General features: G+C 35.2%; 2 protein-coding genes across 2 annotated transcripts; both read right to left on the minus strand.

Annotated features, from left to right (window-relative positions):
- Window positions 1-3362: 3362 nt before the first annotated feature.
- On the minus strand, window positions 3363-4796 carry LOC132277805 (uncharacterized). Its single transcript, XM_059779649.1, has 2 exons — window positions 4536-4796; window positions 3363-4064 (listed from the first exon to the last, which is right to left on the minus strand). Exons 1-2 carry the CDS (start codon window positions 4794-4796, stop codon window positions 3363-3365), a joined length of 963 nt encoding a protein of 320 aa, XP_059635632.1.
- An 11296-nt stretch (window positions 4797-16092) lies between these two features.
- On the minus strand, window positions 16093-16647 carry LOC132277806 (pterocarpan synthase 1). Its single transcript, XM_059779650.1, has one exon. The coding sequence runs from the start codon at window positions 16645-16647 to the stop codon at window positions 16093-16095; it is 555 nt and encodes a 184-aa protein (XP_059635633.1).
- Window positions 16648-17777: the final 1130 nt, after the last annotated feature.

Consider the following 17777-nt stretch of genomic DNA (forward strand, 5'->3'; position numbering starts at 1 on the left):
GATATAAAGAGCTTAGCTTTGTTTTTGTATCAAAACCAGTATCTCTGAGCTGCTGTGGTTGAATAAGCTGATGAAGTGGTCCAAGATTGCACCAGTTGTCAAACCAAAATTTGGTGATTAAACCATTGCCAATTTCATGTTTGACAAGAGGTTTAATTGAAGATCTTAAGCTGAGTAGTCTCCTCCAGCTCCAAGAGCACTGACCTGGAACCTTGACCTCCCAAATACTTCTCCCTTTGAGCAAGTATTGATTGATCCATTTAACCCATAACATTTGTTTGGAGTTGATGATATCCCAGAAATGCTTCATTACGGCTACCTCATTCCACATTTGTAGGTTTGGAATACCAAGGCCTCCAGCCCTTTTAGGCATACAGCAGAGGTCCCAAGCCACTTTTGAACCAGTTTTCTTGAGGGAGGGGCCTGACCACAAGAAGGATCTAAATAGGCTATCCATTTCATGGATAACACTCAATGGCAAAATGAACTTTGAGCTCCAATAGATTTGAGTAGAAAATAACACAGCTTGAATAAGTTGAAGCCTACCAGCAAAGGAGAGGTCTCTGCTAGTCCAGTGAGCAATCCTCTTGGTGATTTTGTCAATCAGAGATCGGCAGTCATTTGCTTTCAACATGGAAGTGATCAAAGGCACCCCTAAGTATCTCATAGGGAGTAATCCTTTTTCGAACCCAAGAAAAGAGAGAATACTGGACTCCAAATCTTCATTTACACTTGATAAAAAACATTGACTCTTGCTGTAGTTAATTTGAAGTCCAGAGAGTGCAGAGAATGACTCAATAGCATGCTTAAGAGTTGCAATGGAAGGCATGCTTGCATAAGTGAAGGGCATAAGATCATCTGTAAAGATGAGATGTGTGAACTTCATGTGTTTGCATCTCCAATAGAATTTAAATGGCATGGTAGATGTGATTTTGTTCAGCATTAATGAGAACACCTGCATAACAATCACAAAAAGAAATGGTGGCAAGGGGTCTCCTTGTCTCAACCCCTTGACACTGTTAAAAAAACCATTAAGTTCACTATTGATTGATATGGTAAAGGAAGGTGTGGTGACACAAGTTCTGACCCAGCCAATAAACACCTGAGGGAATCCCATCAGCAACATAGTTTGGAAAATGAAGTCCCAAGACACTGAGTTAAAGGCTCTTCTTAGGTCAATTTTTAGAGCACATCTTGGAGAAGTTGTATGCCTATGATACCCATTCAAAAGCTCCTGAGCCAAGAGAATACCATCATCAATCTGCCTTTCATGAATAAAAGCTGATTGGGCCTAGTCTATGATTAGGGGAAGGGTAGGTTTGAGCTTGTTTGCTATAAGCTTGGATATACATTGTATATAGTTGAACAACAAGAAATTGGCCTGTAGTCACTTATAAAGGAGGGGTTTGGAACCTTAGGAACCAGAGATATGTATGTGTTGTTGATTTTTTTGAGCAGCTTCCCAGTAGAAAAGAATTGGCTAATCGCCCTTGTAACATCATCCCCTATAACTGCCCCGGTCTTCTTGAAGAAATGAGTATTGAAACCATCAGGCCCTGGAGCCTTGTCACAGCTGAGGGAGAACATACAATCTTTGATCTCAGCATGAGAAGGAATGGAGCAGAGTGATCCAATGAATGATGCAGGAACACAAGGCTGTATGAAGGATTGGAGAGACTCCAGACTAGTGCGTTGGTGGGGATTCTTCCCAAGTAACTCATGGAAATGGGAAACAATTTCATTTTTTATGGCTGTTTCAGTTTCAAGGAGAGTGCCAGCAGGAGTAGTGATGGAGACAATTTTATTTCTGTTGCATCTTGATAAAATGGATTTAAAGAAGAAAGAAGTATTAGAATCCCCATTCTTCAACCATTGAACTCTGGACTTCTATCTGCAAATTTTTTCCTCAGTGTGCTTGAGTGTTGTATAGGTTTCAAGAAGCTGTTTCTCTTGATCTCTTAATGATTGATTGTCTGGTGCATTGTCAAGAGCTAACTGACAGCTAGAGAGGGCTGATTTTGCGCGAATTACGTCCTCCTTTAAGGTGGAAATTGGTTTTGCAAAGTTTAATTTTAGTGGCTGCTTGAGGCTCTTCAGCTTGGATACAACTTGAAACATAAGGTGTCCCTCAATATGTCTGCTCCAGTGAGTTTGAACAAGTGGAAGGAAATCGGCATGTTCATTCCAGCTGTTAAAGTATCTGAATGGAACCTTCCTCTGTGGATGGAGGCTGCCAAGGGTAATAATCATGGGGCTGTGGTCAGAGATACCTGGAGTAAGGAAGCTGTAATGAGAGAGGGGAAAGGTGTGGTTCCAAGAGTCATTGATGAGCACTCTGTCAAGCTTCCTTGCAATATTAGATATCCCAGGACTTCTATTGGACCATGAATGAAGTACCCCTGAGAATTGAAGATCTTCAAGGCAAGCTGTGTATAGACATTTCCTGAAATCAAGCATAGGCTTAAACAATTTCCCCTTTCCACCATGATCCTCCATTGGAGATTTGATTGTGTTGAAGTCCCCTCTTTAGATCCACGGGGATGAAGAGATGGTAGATGATTGTTTGATAATGTCATCCCATAGACATTCCCTCTCTTTGGCTTTATTGGCAGCACAGATAAAGAAAATATAGAAGGTTATTCTACACCTGAGAATAGTGGCATGGCAATATATAGCCTGTCTTGAACACTCAGGATTTGAAGATCCACTGCTCTAGGGTTCCATAGAACCCAAATTCTTCCCAATGATGAATAGGCATAATTGTGTGCAAGGTGCCAATTTCTGGCAATGGATTTGTGAGCTCTGTCAATATTGACTTGTTGAACCTTTGTCTTAATGATTGCAGCAATGTCTACCCTATTTTCAGAAATAAGAAGTTTGACTTCATCTTTCTTCAGGGTGCTATTCAAGCCCCTGATGTTCCATATAGCAATAGCTACCACTTGGTGGATTTGGAGGGTCGACCTTTTGGGAATAGATTCCTTCTTAGAAGGATGAGCTTTCTTGGTTGCCTCTTCTTGAATGCGTTGGATTTCTTAGCCTTGCCTTTGTCCAAGACAGCAGGTAAACTACTAGTTGATTCATTTTCAGAAAAGCTAGAACAATCATCTTCAACTGGTGGCAAGGAATGCTTTAGTACTGTGAGCTTCGATGGGGATGAAAGTGGATCAGGGGGTGAATTTGGCACAAACTCTGGAGTGAGGTTTGTGAGGCTGTAGGGGGTAAGATCAATTTTGAGTTTATCTGTGGGTTTGAAGTAGTGTGTGATTATGTTTTGTCCAGGTTGAATTGCAATGGTGGTATAAGAGGGGGGGGGGGGACTGGTTAATGGTTGCTGTGTTGTCCTCATATTGGGGAGGTGATTAAGTGTTCTTGTGAGGACTCTTAAAAGGTATGACTTTCCATTCTGATGAAGGTTGAAGGTTCTTTAAGGGAGGGGTTGATGAATGGCAGGTTCTAGCAGAGTGGCCAAAGCACTTATATACATAGCAAACCACAGGCTTGTATTGATAGTCCACAATTACGTTTGTAATATTCCCGGAGCTTTGGTGTAGCTTGAGGACAGAGGGGAAATCAAACGAAGCATCAATCTCAACACAAACCTTGGCAAATTGAGTTTTTTGCTTCTTTTCAGTGATAGGGTCAGCAAAAAGAGGAACACCAATGAAGCTGGAAATGTGGCTGAGCCCTGGTTTGGTCCAAAAGTTTAATGGTAGCCCAAAAAGTTTGATCCACACCAGTATGGTTACATGCATTGCTCTTTGGAAATCAGGTTTCCAATGGTTGAGAACAATATGCTTGTTGGTGAAAAACCAAGGCCCCTCTTCAAGTATGATGGTACACTGTTCTGTGGTGGAAAAATGGAACTCGTACAACCCTTTCTCTGAGTTGGTAACCTTAAGCAATCCCTTGTCTGCCCACAAAGTATTTGCCAGATCTTTGACCATACCAAATGGGAGAGCTTTGTGTATAAAATAACCAAGCAAATTAGACTTGAGATGGGAGAGTCCTATAGCACTGATTTCTTGTGGTAGTTCGATGACACCATTAGTTGGTAAGCTATGCTGAATATAATCCAATGGACATCTAGTTTGTCTATAGGTAATGGCAGCCTATGATGTGGAATGAGGGGGTACTTGACTGGTAGGGTTGGTTTAAGGGGTGTCTGGGTCATTGGTTTGTGGGTTGATGTGTGCCATGTGAACATATTGCGAAGTTGACTTGGCTGGTTCACGAGTTGTCAAGGGGTTTGCATTGGGGTTATCTATAGGACGGTGGTTGAGTGTAACATATGTTTTGTCAGTCTTTTTTCCCATAGGGGAAGAGGTAGCTGCGGTAGTAGGAATAGGGGATTCTGCTGACGTACCTGAGATATGCAAACCTGGATTTGAATTCAAATTCAAACTGAGTTGTGGGGTCTCTTCTCCCTCCGGGCTGTGGCGGTGGATGTGGTGGTGAAGGCTGGAACACTACTCAGGTAGGTGAGTCATGTTTGATGCAGGAGGTGAGATTGTAGGACAGTTGCGTCTGGATACCTCTTTATCAACCTTAGAATTCTCCATTTTAGAACAAGCAATGGAGTGATTAGAAATAATGATTTTGTCACTGAGCTCATTGATCCTAGCTCTCAGTTTGGCTTGATTCTTGAAACCATCTCTAATGATATCTCTGAGCCATTCCACTTCTTCAAGGAGAAATTTATACTTATAGTTGCTCCTGTACTCCATTAACTCAGTGCGCAACTTGAATATCTCATCAATCAAAGCTTGAGTATTAGATGGATCAATGTCCACCATAATATTGTTGTGATCATCCACATATTTGAAGTGGGGGAAGACTGGTTTCCCTAGAAAGGGAGAAAAGGTAACTTTTTTTGTGGCTTTTTTCAAGATTGGTAATGGTGGAACATTAGTGGGGGAACTGCTAGGCAGGGATGATTTTTTGAGGATGGACTTTGGAGGTGTGGGTTGTTGATGTGGCTAGATGTAGTGTGAAGAAGCTGATGGACTATGATTGATGGGTGTTCCCTGAAGGTATGATAAGTTCTTTGATGGTTGGGAAGACTCGTGAAGGTGGCTTTTGGTTAAGGAAGTATGAGCTGGATGTGAATGACACTTGAAACTCGTATTTGAGTAAGTTTTTCTCTTTGTGTAAACCATATACTATTCGGGTATTTCTTGAAAGTGTTGTGAGTCTTTTTTGTTGTTGAGTAAGTGGTGTGAGAAGAGAGATTATTGTGGAGAAGAATCAAAACATTCTTCAGTTTGTAATCTTCTTCTTTATAGTGATATGAATTATCATCATTCGTGAACGTAACTTTATTTGTGAGGGTGAACCACATATAAATCCTTATCTCATTTGTGTGTGTACCTATTTATTTTCTTGTCATTAAAAAGATATAAAAAGTGAAGAAAAACACATGCACACAATTTCCCTTGGCACAAAGTGGTGTAGTTTAAGCATCATATCCCTAAACACAATACCATTCTATGGCTTGCTATTAGAGGAAGACTTTACACATTGGATGCTAAACCGGTACTATACAAATACTACATTAATAGATGCTACTTATGTAACTCAGATTGGGAGTCAATTGATCACATTTTCTTGAAATGTGAATTCTCATCTCAAGTTTGGAGGTTTGTTCAAGAAGTGGCAGGGTTCTGCATCAGTCCAAACAATTGGAGTGAAATGATCCATTGGTGCTCTTCACACTGGGTATCAACTGAATTTTTGGTGCATAAGTTGTTGTAGGCTGCTGCAGTTTACTTTATTTGGATGGAAAGAACTGCAAGAGCTTTTAGAAATCAATCAATTTCCACCCTCAGTATAATTGCACAACTCAAAAGTTGTGTAAGGGACAGATTAACATCAACCAAACTCAAAACAAGCTCTGACCTCATAAAGATCTTTCCCTCACTCAACTTCAAACCCTCTTCGAACAGGGATGCTCCACAGCAACTGGACAAGCCCTACTGCTATAGTAACACAAGAATAGATTGGTTGCACACACAACACATGTGGATGGAATGATCTCTGTAAAGTCAGAGGTGGATGATTACTGGCCATCAGTTGTAGATTTTGGTGTCCAAGGTTGTTATTGTGCTTCTCTGCAAATTAGAATACATTGCAATATAGTGCTGTCATTTTGAGTTGCTATGTACTATGTACAAGTTCTCCCTTGTTTTTCCCTCTTTTGGGGCCCCATGTAAATTCTTCTTACTAAATACACAAGCTTACCTTTTTAAAAAAATAAATAAATAAAATAAATAAAAGAAAAAAACATGCACACAATTGTTAATGTAAAATCCTACCTGTTCATATATCATGCCAAACAAAAGGAGCTAAAATCTTTTTTCTTAATTTTCTTTTTTCCTTTTTCCCCTTGTTAAGGGAGGAGCTAATCTTGCACATATATTAAACATTTACCATTTAAACAAACACATCCATGGTAGATAAACAATCCAATGAAGTTGTTATATATAGAATCACCACCTACATCATCGCATTGTCCCCATCAACATCAACATTAATTTCTATATTGTGATACCCTCAGATTCCCGAATGCAGGTTGGCCAGGCCCACGCCCGAATACCCGAGGATATCAAAAACAAAATCGGCAATAAACGAATACAGAGTACAAAAGAATAAAGAAGAATAAATAAGATGCTGACAAGAAATTAAAATGATAATCTAATAATAAACCTCAGAATATATTTCCTTTAATTAATAAACTCTTCTGATACAACTGATCTTTCAAAATACAACTCGGGAATCCATACTGTATGGACCCCTATAAAATCCAAACTAAACAAATGACAGCAATAACTGTCTAAATCAAGAAACTGAATCATAAAGGAACTCCTATGTAGCATCGGAAGAATGAAGTAGACTGATCTCCGCTCAGCACGAACAACCTCTACTCCTGACGAACACCTGAAAAATAATGGTGGGTCAGGCCCACAAACAAGTTCTACTCTACTACAGTCCAAGCAGAGATCCGATACACGTATATGTCCTAGTCAATCCAACTGTAACTAGTAGTCCGTATATATATATATATATATACACACTAAAGGAACCTCACTAGACTATAGGGTTGTCTCAACCTGAATAGTAGGCAACATGCAAAACGCACATATAGTGGGTATGAGTACCTAAACCTACCAGGGTACACAACTACACTATATCTAGCTACACATCCCTGGCGATATACGCACCATAACCACTGATCCTGAGACTCAAGCTCATATCATGGCACCATACTTATATATAAAAAATCTAGTAACCATCCTATTCAGTATAAATTAATCCTCCATAAGTCATTTAACTTGTTCAGCTGACCTAACTTGAATATAAGTAGGACTTAACATTTTAGTTAATCCATTCCCTTATATAATAAATTAATCCTCCATAAGTCATTCAACTTATTCAGCTGACCTGACTTGAATATAAGTAGGACTTAACATTTTAGTTAATCCATTCCCTTATATAAAATAGGTAGGACTTAACTGATAAGTTAATCCGTCCCTAGAATGCCACCGTCCCATACTGGTCCATTAAACCACACAATCCAACAATTGATGTAACGATTAAGGAAATACATCAAATAATCCAGAAATAACTATGATAATATGATATCAAGTTATCACAAAATAGGAATGACTTATTATTTATTTAAGCTTCCTATATCATATGTCATACATAAACTGAATCTTATACATATGATGATATTTTATTATACTGTCAAATAAGCATTATCCATATCCAATTCATCCTACACATTTAATCTCAATTGTTAAAATATATTAAAAGATTAAATCCATTCGTTTGTTTAAAACATTCAAATAGCAAGCATCATTATGATTGAGTCTATTTAAATTTATTTAAACCCAAACCTAGTTCCTATTTAATGTTCAGGAATCCTAAGCATGTTTCTACGTTCCATCATTCCACAGATATGTAAAATACATAATTTAAACATGTAAAAATTCACACCGGAACTAAAAACAAAATCATGCATTTATCAATTCATAACACAAGAACAGATATGAACCAATTTCATAAAACCTATGTTCTAATCCAATTAAACATGCATAATTATTTAATTTTATGTGTTTAATAAATCCTAGAATTTTCTAGGCATGTACCGAAACACGAATCAAAGGGAAAGAGATAGAAGAAGAACTTGTCTTAAACTTTCGGATCGAAAGTTAAACTTTTTCTTCCTTGATTTTCTCTTTACAAGGTTTTTTCTCATCCTTCCTTCCTTTTCCTCCTTCTTTCTCTAACTCTCTCTCTAGAATATATCACGTAGCTATATATTTATAAGCTAACTAAAATAATCCTAACCCTTTTCCCAATCTAAGTCAACTTAAAAAAAATAAAAATAAAAATATTAAAAAGGTAAGTAAAATATGTTACGTATATAATTTATGTATATCTTTATTAAATAAATAAATTATACACATTCCATTATTTATTAATGGATTATCCAATAATACTTAAGTTACCATAATATTATAAAGTAACTTAAAACATAACACGTATCAAATCTACGTATATTTTTATTATTTAAATATAAAACATATACATCAGATTAAATATTACTACCCAAGTTACCATAAAAATAATTAATAAATTACTTTCCTTTTTATATATGTATATAATATATATCTATATATATACATACACAACTATTTATGGGTAATAATCCATACACATCCAACCTCCTATCCAAGTAGTTCATGGAACTCAATTGGTTGGCCTATTACTACTAACCATAACCATAAAAGAAAAATAAAAGAAAATAATAAAAGAAAAGAAAACATATAATTTACAATTAATCAAAACACCATTTAAGCATATAATCTAATTAAACTATTAACACATAGACAAATACAAATAATACATAGACACATAATTAAATAATAAAATAATACCTAATTCAATTAAACACCTAAGCAATTAGTCAAATAATCAATTAAATAATTAAAAATACAATTAAAACAAATAAATAAATACCGAGACTATCTTTTTAAAATTAGGGGTATTACATTCTTTTCCCCTAACAAAAGAAATTCCGTTCTCGGAATTCGCCCTTACTTTCTTCCATTATACTTGAAAACTGTGAGCGAAAAACATCCTCATATTCCCAAGTAGACGCAACCTTACTATAAAGGCTCCACTTAACTCCAATACACCAAGTGGTATATAGGGTTCCTATATTTTAAGAAACACAATAATCACACAATGCGTAGATTGTATCAAGTGACAACGTAATCCTCCCATGTCGACAAAGGAATGATCTATATACCTCCAAGTGCCATAGAATATACACACAAACTCCTATGCACCCAGCGCTAATAATTTGGTAACGCTAATTCAGAGGCGACTGCCTCAATTGCGAAACACAATCCTCTAAAAGTCAATGTGATAAGTAAAATTGATCTTTCTCCAAAAATCGCCTTTCTTTCTACATGGAAAACAGAACGAGCAAACTACTCCCTTATAGAAAAACTCTAGTATACGAGTTCAACTATTTACAATATCCCACTGTCGCCTCCCAACCGCGCGCAGTTCAATACAAAGGGAAGTATATTTTTTCGGCATATTTTTAAATGAAGTTGAGGTCTGATTGTACAACCCTTACTTCCATTTCCAACCAACAAATGAGAGGTATATATTGTGAAAAATACAAAACCTCCAAAGTTGTCACACTAACCTCCTTGTGCCAACAATATCACAGACAAAATTCTGACAATTGAAGTAAACACTTCCAACTATCTATGAAAATCTAGGATATACGCCTCAAACATATCCTGTATGGTCTAATTTAATCTCTTGATTAATTCCTCCATCTATAGATATGAAGTAGAGCTGCTGCTCCAAAATCTTCATAAAGCTCATTCGAAATAGCACTTTGCATCCACTAATATGGACATCCATATGCTATAACACCACTATCACTGAACTATAGAACTACTATGAAGTTCTAAAATAAGCATCACTCAAATTTATGTCCTCAAGCGATCTTTCTTAATCCACCCTTGGATTCCATATGAAAAATTGAAATTCCAAATCAATGTTAATCATTCCCACTTACCGTCACTCCTGTTTAGTTCAACTTCCATATTTGTTATAGGAAGTGGCTAAAGATTCCTATGATATCCGATTATCAACTTTCCACCTTTGTAGTAGGTTTTACACTTAGGGCAATTATATACACGTCCCTATCCATACCTGTTCACCAAAACTGACATTTAATGTTGTGATGTACCTTATAACCGTCTGAGCACACCGAGAAAAATTATAAACTTTCCAGCTCAGTCGTTCGATCGTCATATCACTATTTATAGAAACTACTAAATCCTCCTCGAGTACCTTAAACTCCATCTGAGTAAGGTAATACCATCTCTAAGGTCAGCTCAATATTCAAAGTTGACATTCTCAACTATCGTAGTAATAACAAGTGTTATTATTACACTTGCTATAAATATATCTGATAACTCAACAACTAACCTGAAGATTTAAATATTCTATCGTTTGTTGAGAGCATCCATTTACATCATTGTTTCCACCAGACGGAACTTGATATAAAGTGTGAATCACCACTGTAATCCATCTAAACCGTCTTGTGATCCATTCTATTTGTATGAACTGAAGTCCTACCAGTTTGAAATAGACAAGAATCAAGCTGACCTAATGTATCAGTCAACCAATATCCCATCCAGAATCCTGACCTTTGTGTAAAATTAGAAATCCCGCAACTAAATCCGTAAAATGCTCTCTCGTTTCCACTTTAGTATAGGAAATGGCTGCAAAGGATCTAGTGATCTTTGATGGTCCATCTTTACTATCTAATAAATATTAGATGTGGAGATAAATCACTATGTCCCTTCTCCTACCTATCGTGAAACATCATGTTTCCACCAAGATGAAGAACTAAAAGTTGTGAAACTCAGTTCGCGCATCCTCCATCCAATTTGTCTATAGAAAGTACCGTTAGTCTAGTACTACCAGTTTTCGTTTGTACCCAACGTTTAAATTGGAGCATCTTCAAAAGCGAATTCTGTAACTAAATCTATCCACCACTGATCCATGATAAACTTGCCGATATTGAAAATCAATCGGTAATTATATTTATCAATAGTCAACTATGACTTTAACTCAACAAAAGTCAACAAATTATGACCTTTCCATAAATACCATGCCCCTCATCTTTATATAAGTGTTTGGTCTCACCATCTTGTCTTTGACACACCCTACTTCTTTAAGACAAGTTAATGATAATTCGACTTCTTTGTCTAACTTCAAAAGAATATGAAATCTTTCTATCCTCTACATAAGTCATCAGTTTTCTTGTAATAGCTAATTGTTGCAAATTGTGACTAAAAAAAAAATTCCATATTATTTATAGAAATGAAGAGACTTAGTTTCCTCCTCCATGTGCAATACTGGCAAATTCCTCCTAATGACACACCCTCTTGAATAAATTCTTGATTAAGAATTTACTGATGAATATTTATTCAGTCTCCTATCCTTACTCGGTGTCATTCCAATAAGTACTTATTCCAATACTAAATCCTCCTTCCGACTTGATAACAACTTCTGAAATTTTCAAGAAAATGTTCATCAAATCCAGCACCTCTGATAAATCATCATGGCGTTACAGTGATCTTTATTTACCACTACCTCACGCATACCGAAACATTAACAACCACCAATATCATAACGTTGTAATATGATACGAATCCATACCTAACGTAAAATATATCAAACTAATCGTTCTAAATTGTTTGATTCGTAGTGATAGTTTAATTATCCCATCCCAAAACACACCATAATGACACATGTCTAGGTCCAATAGATTGGCTAGATTTATGTGTATCTACCAAATCTTACTACCGTACGCTCACAAATCTAGCGTAAATAGCGTTATTACTCCATATTATTAAAACAATAGTTGGTTGATCACACACTTGTGTCCCCAACTAAACCACATACCAAATCCCGAGTAATTAACAAAAAAAAAATATAAAACACTTATGATAAACACAATAAAATAAAATATACTCCTACTTAGGACATCGTTCTTTCTAGAAAAGAAAGTCTCCTTTGAAATTAACCTTATTAGATTGTTTCAAAATTTCCTTTTATAGTTTCATAAATAATCATCCAATCTCGAAACACATCCTTTAAAACATAGCTTAAAAACACAAATGTTTGCCTAAGCAAATACCAAGGGCTTAACCCTCATCCTTCTTATATGCGGAATGTAAACTGTTTAACTTGGCTTTATAAAGTGAATTAGAATGTCACAACATAATACCAATGCCCTCTTGTTTGTGATTTAAAAATTATGTATTTCATTTTGATAAGAACACATTCGATCCCCAAACTCCTGAACAATACTTCTTATATACTTTTTTAGAGATGATAAGAAAACTTAATTATTTGTAAATTGATCAACCCCAATTCCACTAATAACATTCGCTATACTACTAGCAATTCACATCACCTCGCGCGATCATCCATCTTCAAGATTTAGTACCTTCTCTATTAGATGCACATAAATCTCCTCCATTAAGATCCTCTTCGGCTCCTACTCCTCGCTTGTCTCATTTTTGAGATCAACTGAAGTCATGTTGGCCCCGATATGCAGTGACCTATCACGTGCACCTAAATCATTCCTTGGCTTATACTTTTAAAGTAACGTCAAACGAACCTAAACCATCAACCCCTAACTCTGCCTTCTGGCAACAAAATCGATAACGTACTCCTTTACTCCTTTGGGTCTTTATCGCTTTCGCCTTAAACCCATCCTTTTCCTAGTGCTAACCATTCTATGACTACAGAATATAATTGACATCAGCTCCTCCTAACAAACCGTAAATAGAGTACAACGAATCCTAATACGGGCTCTAAGTTTTAAGAGACGCAACGCGGAAGTCATATAACGAAAGACACTCCTAAGGACACTTGAACCTGGAGTGCTCTGATACCAACTATGATACCCTCGGATTCCCGAATGCGGGTTGGCCAGGCCCACGCCCGAATACCCGAGGATATCAAAAACAAAATCGGCAATAAACGAATACAGAATACAAAAGAATAAAGAAGAATAAATAAGATGCTGACAAGAAACTAAAATGATAATCTAATAATAAACCTCAGAATATATTTTCATTAATTAATAAACTCTTCTGATACAACTGATCTTTCAAAATACAACTCGGGAATCCATACTGTATGGACCCCTAGAAAATTCAAACTAAACAAATGACAGCAATAACTGTCTAAATCAGGAAACTGAATCATAAAGGAACTCCTATGTAGCATCGGAAGAATGAAGTAGACTGATCTCCGCTCAGCACGAACAACCTCTACTCCTGACGAATACCTGAAAAATAATAGTGGGTCAGACCCACAAACAAGTTCTACTCTACTACAGTCCAAGCAGAGATCCGATACACATATACGTCCTAGTCAATCCAACTATAACTAGTAGTCCGTATATATATATATATACACACTAAAGGAACCTCACTAGACTATAGGGTTGTCTCAACTTGAATAGTAGGCAACATGCAAAACGCACATATAGTGGGCATGAGTACCTAGACCTACCAGGGTATACAACTACACTATATCTAGCTACACATCCCTGGCGATATACGCACCCTACCCACTAATCCTGAGACTCAAGCTCATATCATGGCACCATACTTATATATATATCAAATCTAGTAACCATCCTATTCAGTATAAATTAATCCTCCATAAGTCATTCAACTTGTTCAACTGACCTAACTTGAATATAAGTAGGACTTAACATTTTAGTTAATCCATTCCCTTATATAATAAATTAATCCTCCATAAGTCATTCAACTTATTTAGTTGACCTGACTTGAATATAAGTAGGACTTAACATTTTAGTTAATCCATTCCCTTATATAAAATATGTAGGACTTAACTGATAAGTTAATCCGTCCCTAGAATGCCACCGTCCCATACCGGTGCATTAAACCACACAATCCAACAATTGATGTAACGATTAAGGAAATACATTAAACAATCCAAAAATAACTATGATAATATGATATCAAGTTATCACAAAATAAGAATGACTTATTATTTATTTAAGCTTCCTATATCATATGTCATACATAAACTGAATCTTATACATATGATGATATTTTATTATACCGTCAAATAAGCATTATCCATATCCAATTCATCCTACACATTTAATCTCAATTGTTAAAATATATTAAAAGATTAAATCCATTCGTTTGTTTAAAACATTCAAATAGCAAGCATCATTATGATTGAGTCTATTTAAATTTATTTAAACCCAAACCTAGTTCTTATTTAATGTTCAGGAATCCTAGGCATGTTTCTACGTTCCATCATTCTACAGATATATAAAATACATAATTTAAACATGTAAAAATTCACACCGGAACTAAAATCAAAATCATGTATTTATCAATTCATAACACAAGAACAGATATGAACCAATTTTATAAAACCTATGTTCTAATCCAATTAAACATGCATAATTATTTAATTTTATGTGTTTAATAAATCCTGAAATTTTCTAGGCATGTACTGAAACACGAATCAAAGGGAAAGAGATAGAAGAAGAACTTACCTTAAACTTTCGGATCGAAAGTTAAACTTCTTCTTCCTTGATTTTCTCTCTACAGGGTTTTTTCTCCTCCTTCCTTCCTTTTCCTCCTTCCTTCTCTAACTCTCTCTCTCTCTCTAGAATATATCACGTAGCTATATATTTATAGGCTAAATAAAATAACCCTAACCCTTTTCACAATCCAAGTCAACTTAAAAAAAATAAAAATAAAAATATTAAAAAGGTAAGTAAAATATTTTTACGTATATACTTTATGTATATCTTTATTAAATAAATAAATTATACACATTCCATTATTTATTAATGGATTATCCAATAATACTTAAGTTACCATAATATTATGAAGTAACTTAAAACATAACACGTATCAAATCATATATTTTTATTATTTAAATATAAAACATCAGATTAAATATTACTACCCAAGTTACCATAAAAGTAATTAATAAATTACTTTCCTTTTTATATATGTATATAATATATATATATATATATATATATATATATATATATATATATACATACACATCTATTTATGGATAATAATGCATACACATCCAACCTCCTATCCAAGTAGTCCATAGAACCCAATTGGTTGGCCCATTACTACTAACCATAACCATAAAAAATAATAATAATAATAATAAAAGAAAAAAAAACATATAATTTACAATTAATCAAAATACCATTTAAGCACATAATCTAATTAAACTATTAACACATAGACAAATACAAATAATACATAGATACATAATCAAATAATCAAATACAAATAATACATAGACACATAATAAAATAATTAAATAATACCTAATTCAATTAAACACATAAGCAATTAGTTAAATAATTAATTAAATAATTAAAAATACAATTAAAACAAATAAATAAATACCGAGATTATCCTTTTAAAATTAGGGGTATTACATATATATATATATATATATATATATATATCTTTTTTCAATAATGTTGTCAAAGAGAAGGTGGTCTCTCTTTCTTGAGCAAATAGCTTACAATATTTTTACTAGGAAGAAAAGGGCCTATGCTGTGATTAGTTTTGTCAGTGCTTTTTACATACTATATATGCATGTTTTATTTATTTACTTATTAATTTTTATGAAAGAAAAACTAGATTAATAAAAAGAGAGATATATACTATGCATGCTTATGAGCACAGAAAGGGTTTCAAACAATTTCTGAAAAAAAGGAAAAAAGGGTTTCAATCCCCAATAGATACCATGACCATTTGAAAGGTGTAATTATACTCTCTCTCTCTCTCTCTCTCTATATATATATATATATATTACAATTTACACCCATATTGGACTCAGCTTCTGTGCCAGATGATGACTTAGATTCTCCCTTACACAAAGAATAAACTTGTCTAATTATCAAAAAGAAAAAACACAGTTCAAATTAATTAATTAGTAACTTGCACCTCATGATCTTGGTACAGTTTGAGATCTATCAGAGAACTTGAGGTGCAACTTTATGTGATACATTGCTTCCAAATCTGAGGCGTCTCGGCCTGTTTGTGCAAAAACAGCTAGCCCGCGAGCAAAAGCGAAGGAGCCTGTGCCACCGACCACGGTGAGTTCTTCCTTCTCCTTGTGGGCAACATTTTTTGCGTGGACACTAAGGGTACCCGAATACTCATGCGTATTAAAGGTAAGATAAATTATATTGAATGCCGAATGCGCGAAATGTTCAATTGGAATTATGAAGCCTTGAGCTTTTCCGACCACTCGAGAAGTGTTCTCAGGTCCCTCTGTTAGGGTTCGATGAAATACGAAGGCTCCAGAACCCGACGGCTTCACCTGACGCATATTAGGGTTAGCAACCTGTGGTTGCTGAATGTACAGGGACAGAGCTAGCCAAGGTCTTGTGGAGTTCTTGTCTGGATTTTTATGGACTACTGGTGAGAATAAAGCTAAGAGAATGACTGCTAGTGTAGCTAAAGAGACTGCAGTGCAAAATATGATCTTAGGCAGCATGGTGGTCTTATGGGCTGCTTTCAATTTTTTTTTGGTATTTTAGGTTGGATCATATGAATGTGCTTCTTTAGAGGGTGGCTTTAATATGGTTCATTTGTAAGTGTGTTTGTTAATCTCTAGATGATTTGGTAACCTAATCTGCCTTTAGACTCTGTACCTAAACCTCTACCTCCAGGAGTCATGCCTTTTCTAGATGGAATTAAATCTAATAAGTGTTTTAATACATCATGAACCGACGTTCAGGAGTCAGGTTTAAATATAGAATTGGGCTCATATCCATATTTGCCTATAAATTATTACATGGTCCCGGGCCTACCGGTCTTATCACAATATGATATATAAACAAAAGTTTAAATAAAGTTGACACAATTTGCTTATGGATTGAGTTATGATTGGCTGGAATCTTATAAAAAATTTTGATCTACAATGAGCATTTTTTTAAAATATTATATCTTTAATTATAACTCATTTCGTGAATGACCCAACTCAATATTTTCATATGCTTATTACTGCATTTTATATTTGAATTCAGTAACATATTTTAAGTTTATGTAAGAAAATTATTTTTTTAGACAAGAATAAGGATTTAATACTTTTTTTTTTTTTTTGGTCAAATAACTCATACACACTTTTGTTCATGTTCCAACTCAAACCCCTCTTTATATCTATTTGTCTATCGTTTTCGGCTCTTGGTGGGAAATCTTGTGCATCAAGGGTCATGCTTAATTAGAAGTCAAGAAGATGATCCTCTCATAACTAAACTATAAATATAATAAAGTTGATTTTTTGTTAAATTCTAGGGGTGCACACGGTTTGGTTTGGACCAGTTTGAGAGTTTTTTTGGAACCAAACCATTCCTAACGGTTTCAGAAAATGTAGAACCAAAAAGAATCATTTGACCAAAGGAACCGAACCAAATCAAACCGTGAAATGCTAGTTCAGTTCGATTTGGTTTCATGGTTCTTCTTCTTTTTTCTTTTTCTTTTTTTGTTCTTTTTTTTTTCCCTGTTATAAAAATATTCATATTTCAAAATCCAAATACACACCAACAGGCTGTGGTCTAGTGGTATAAGGCTCCTATTTCTCAAAGGGAGGTCAAGTGTTCGAACTTCAGTGGAGGCAGTGTGTGT

Source organism: Cornus florida, unplaced genomic scaffold, assembly GCF_030987335.1.
Source record: "Cornus florida cultivar Cherokee Brave unplaced genomic scaffold, ASM3098733v1 CherokeeBrave_3.0.0_Hap2_Chr10, whole genome shotgun sequence".
Classification (NCBI taxonomy): Eukaryota; Viridiplantae; Streptophyta; class Magnoliopsida; order Cornales; family Cornaceae; genus Cornus; species Cornus florida.

Coding starts and splice junctions, on each gene's coding strand:
- LOC132277805 (XM_059779649.1), bottom strand. CDS start 4,796: ATGGTGGACATTGATCCATCTAATACTCAAGCTTTGATTGATGAGATA. Junction 4,065..4,535: donor ATTCTAAGGTTGATAAAGAG/GTATCCAGACGC, acceptor GATTATATTCAG/CATAGCTTACCAACTAATGG.
- LOC132277806 (XM_059779650.1), bottom strand. CDS start 16,647: ATGCTGCCTAAGATCATATTTTGCACTGCAGTCTCTTTAGCTACACTA.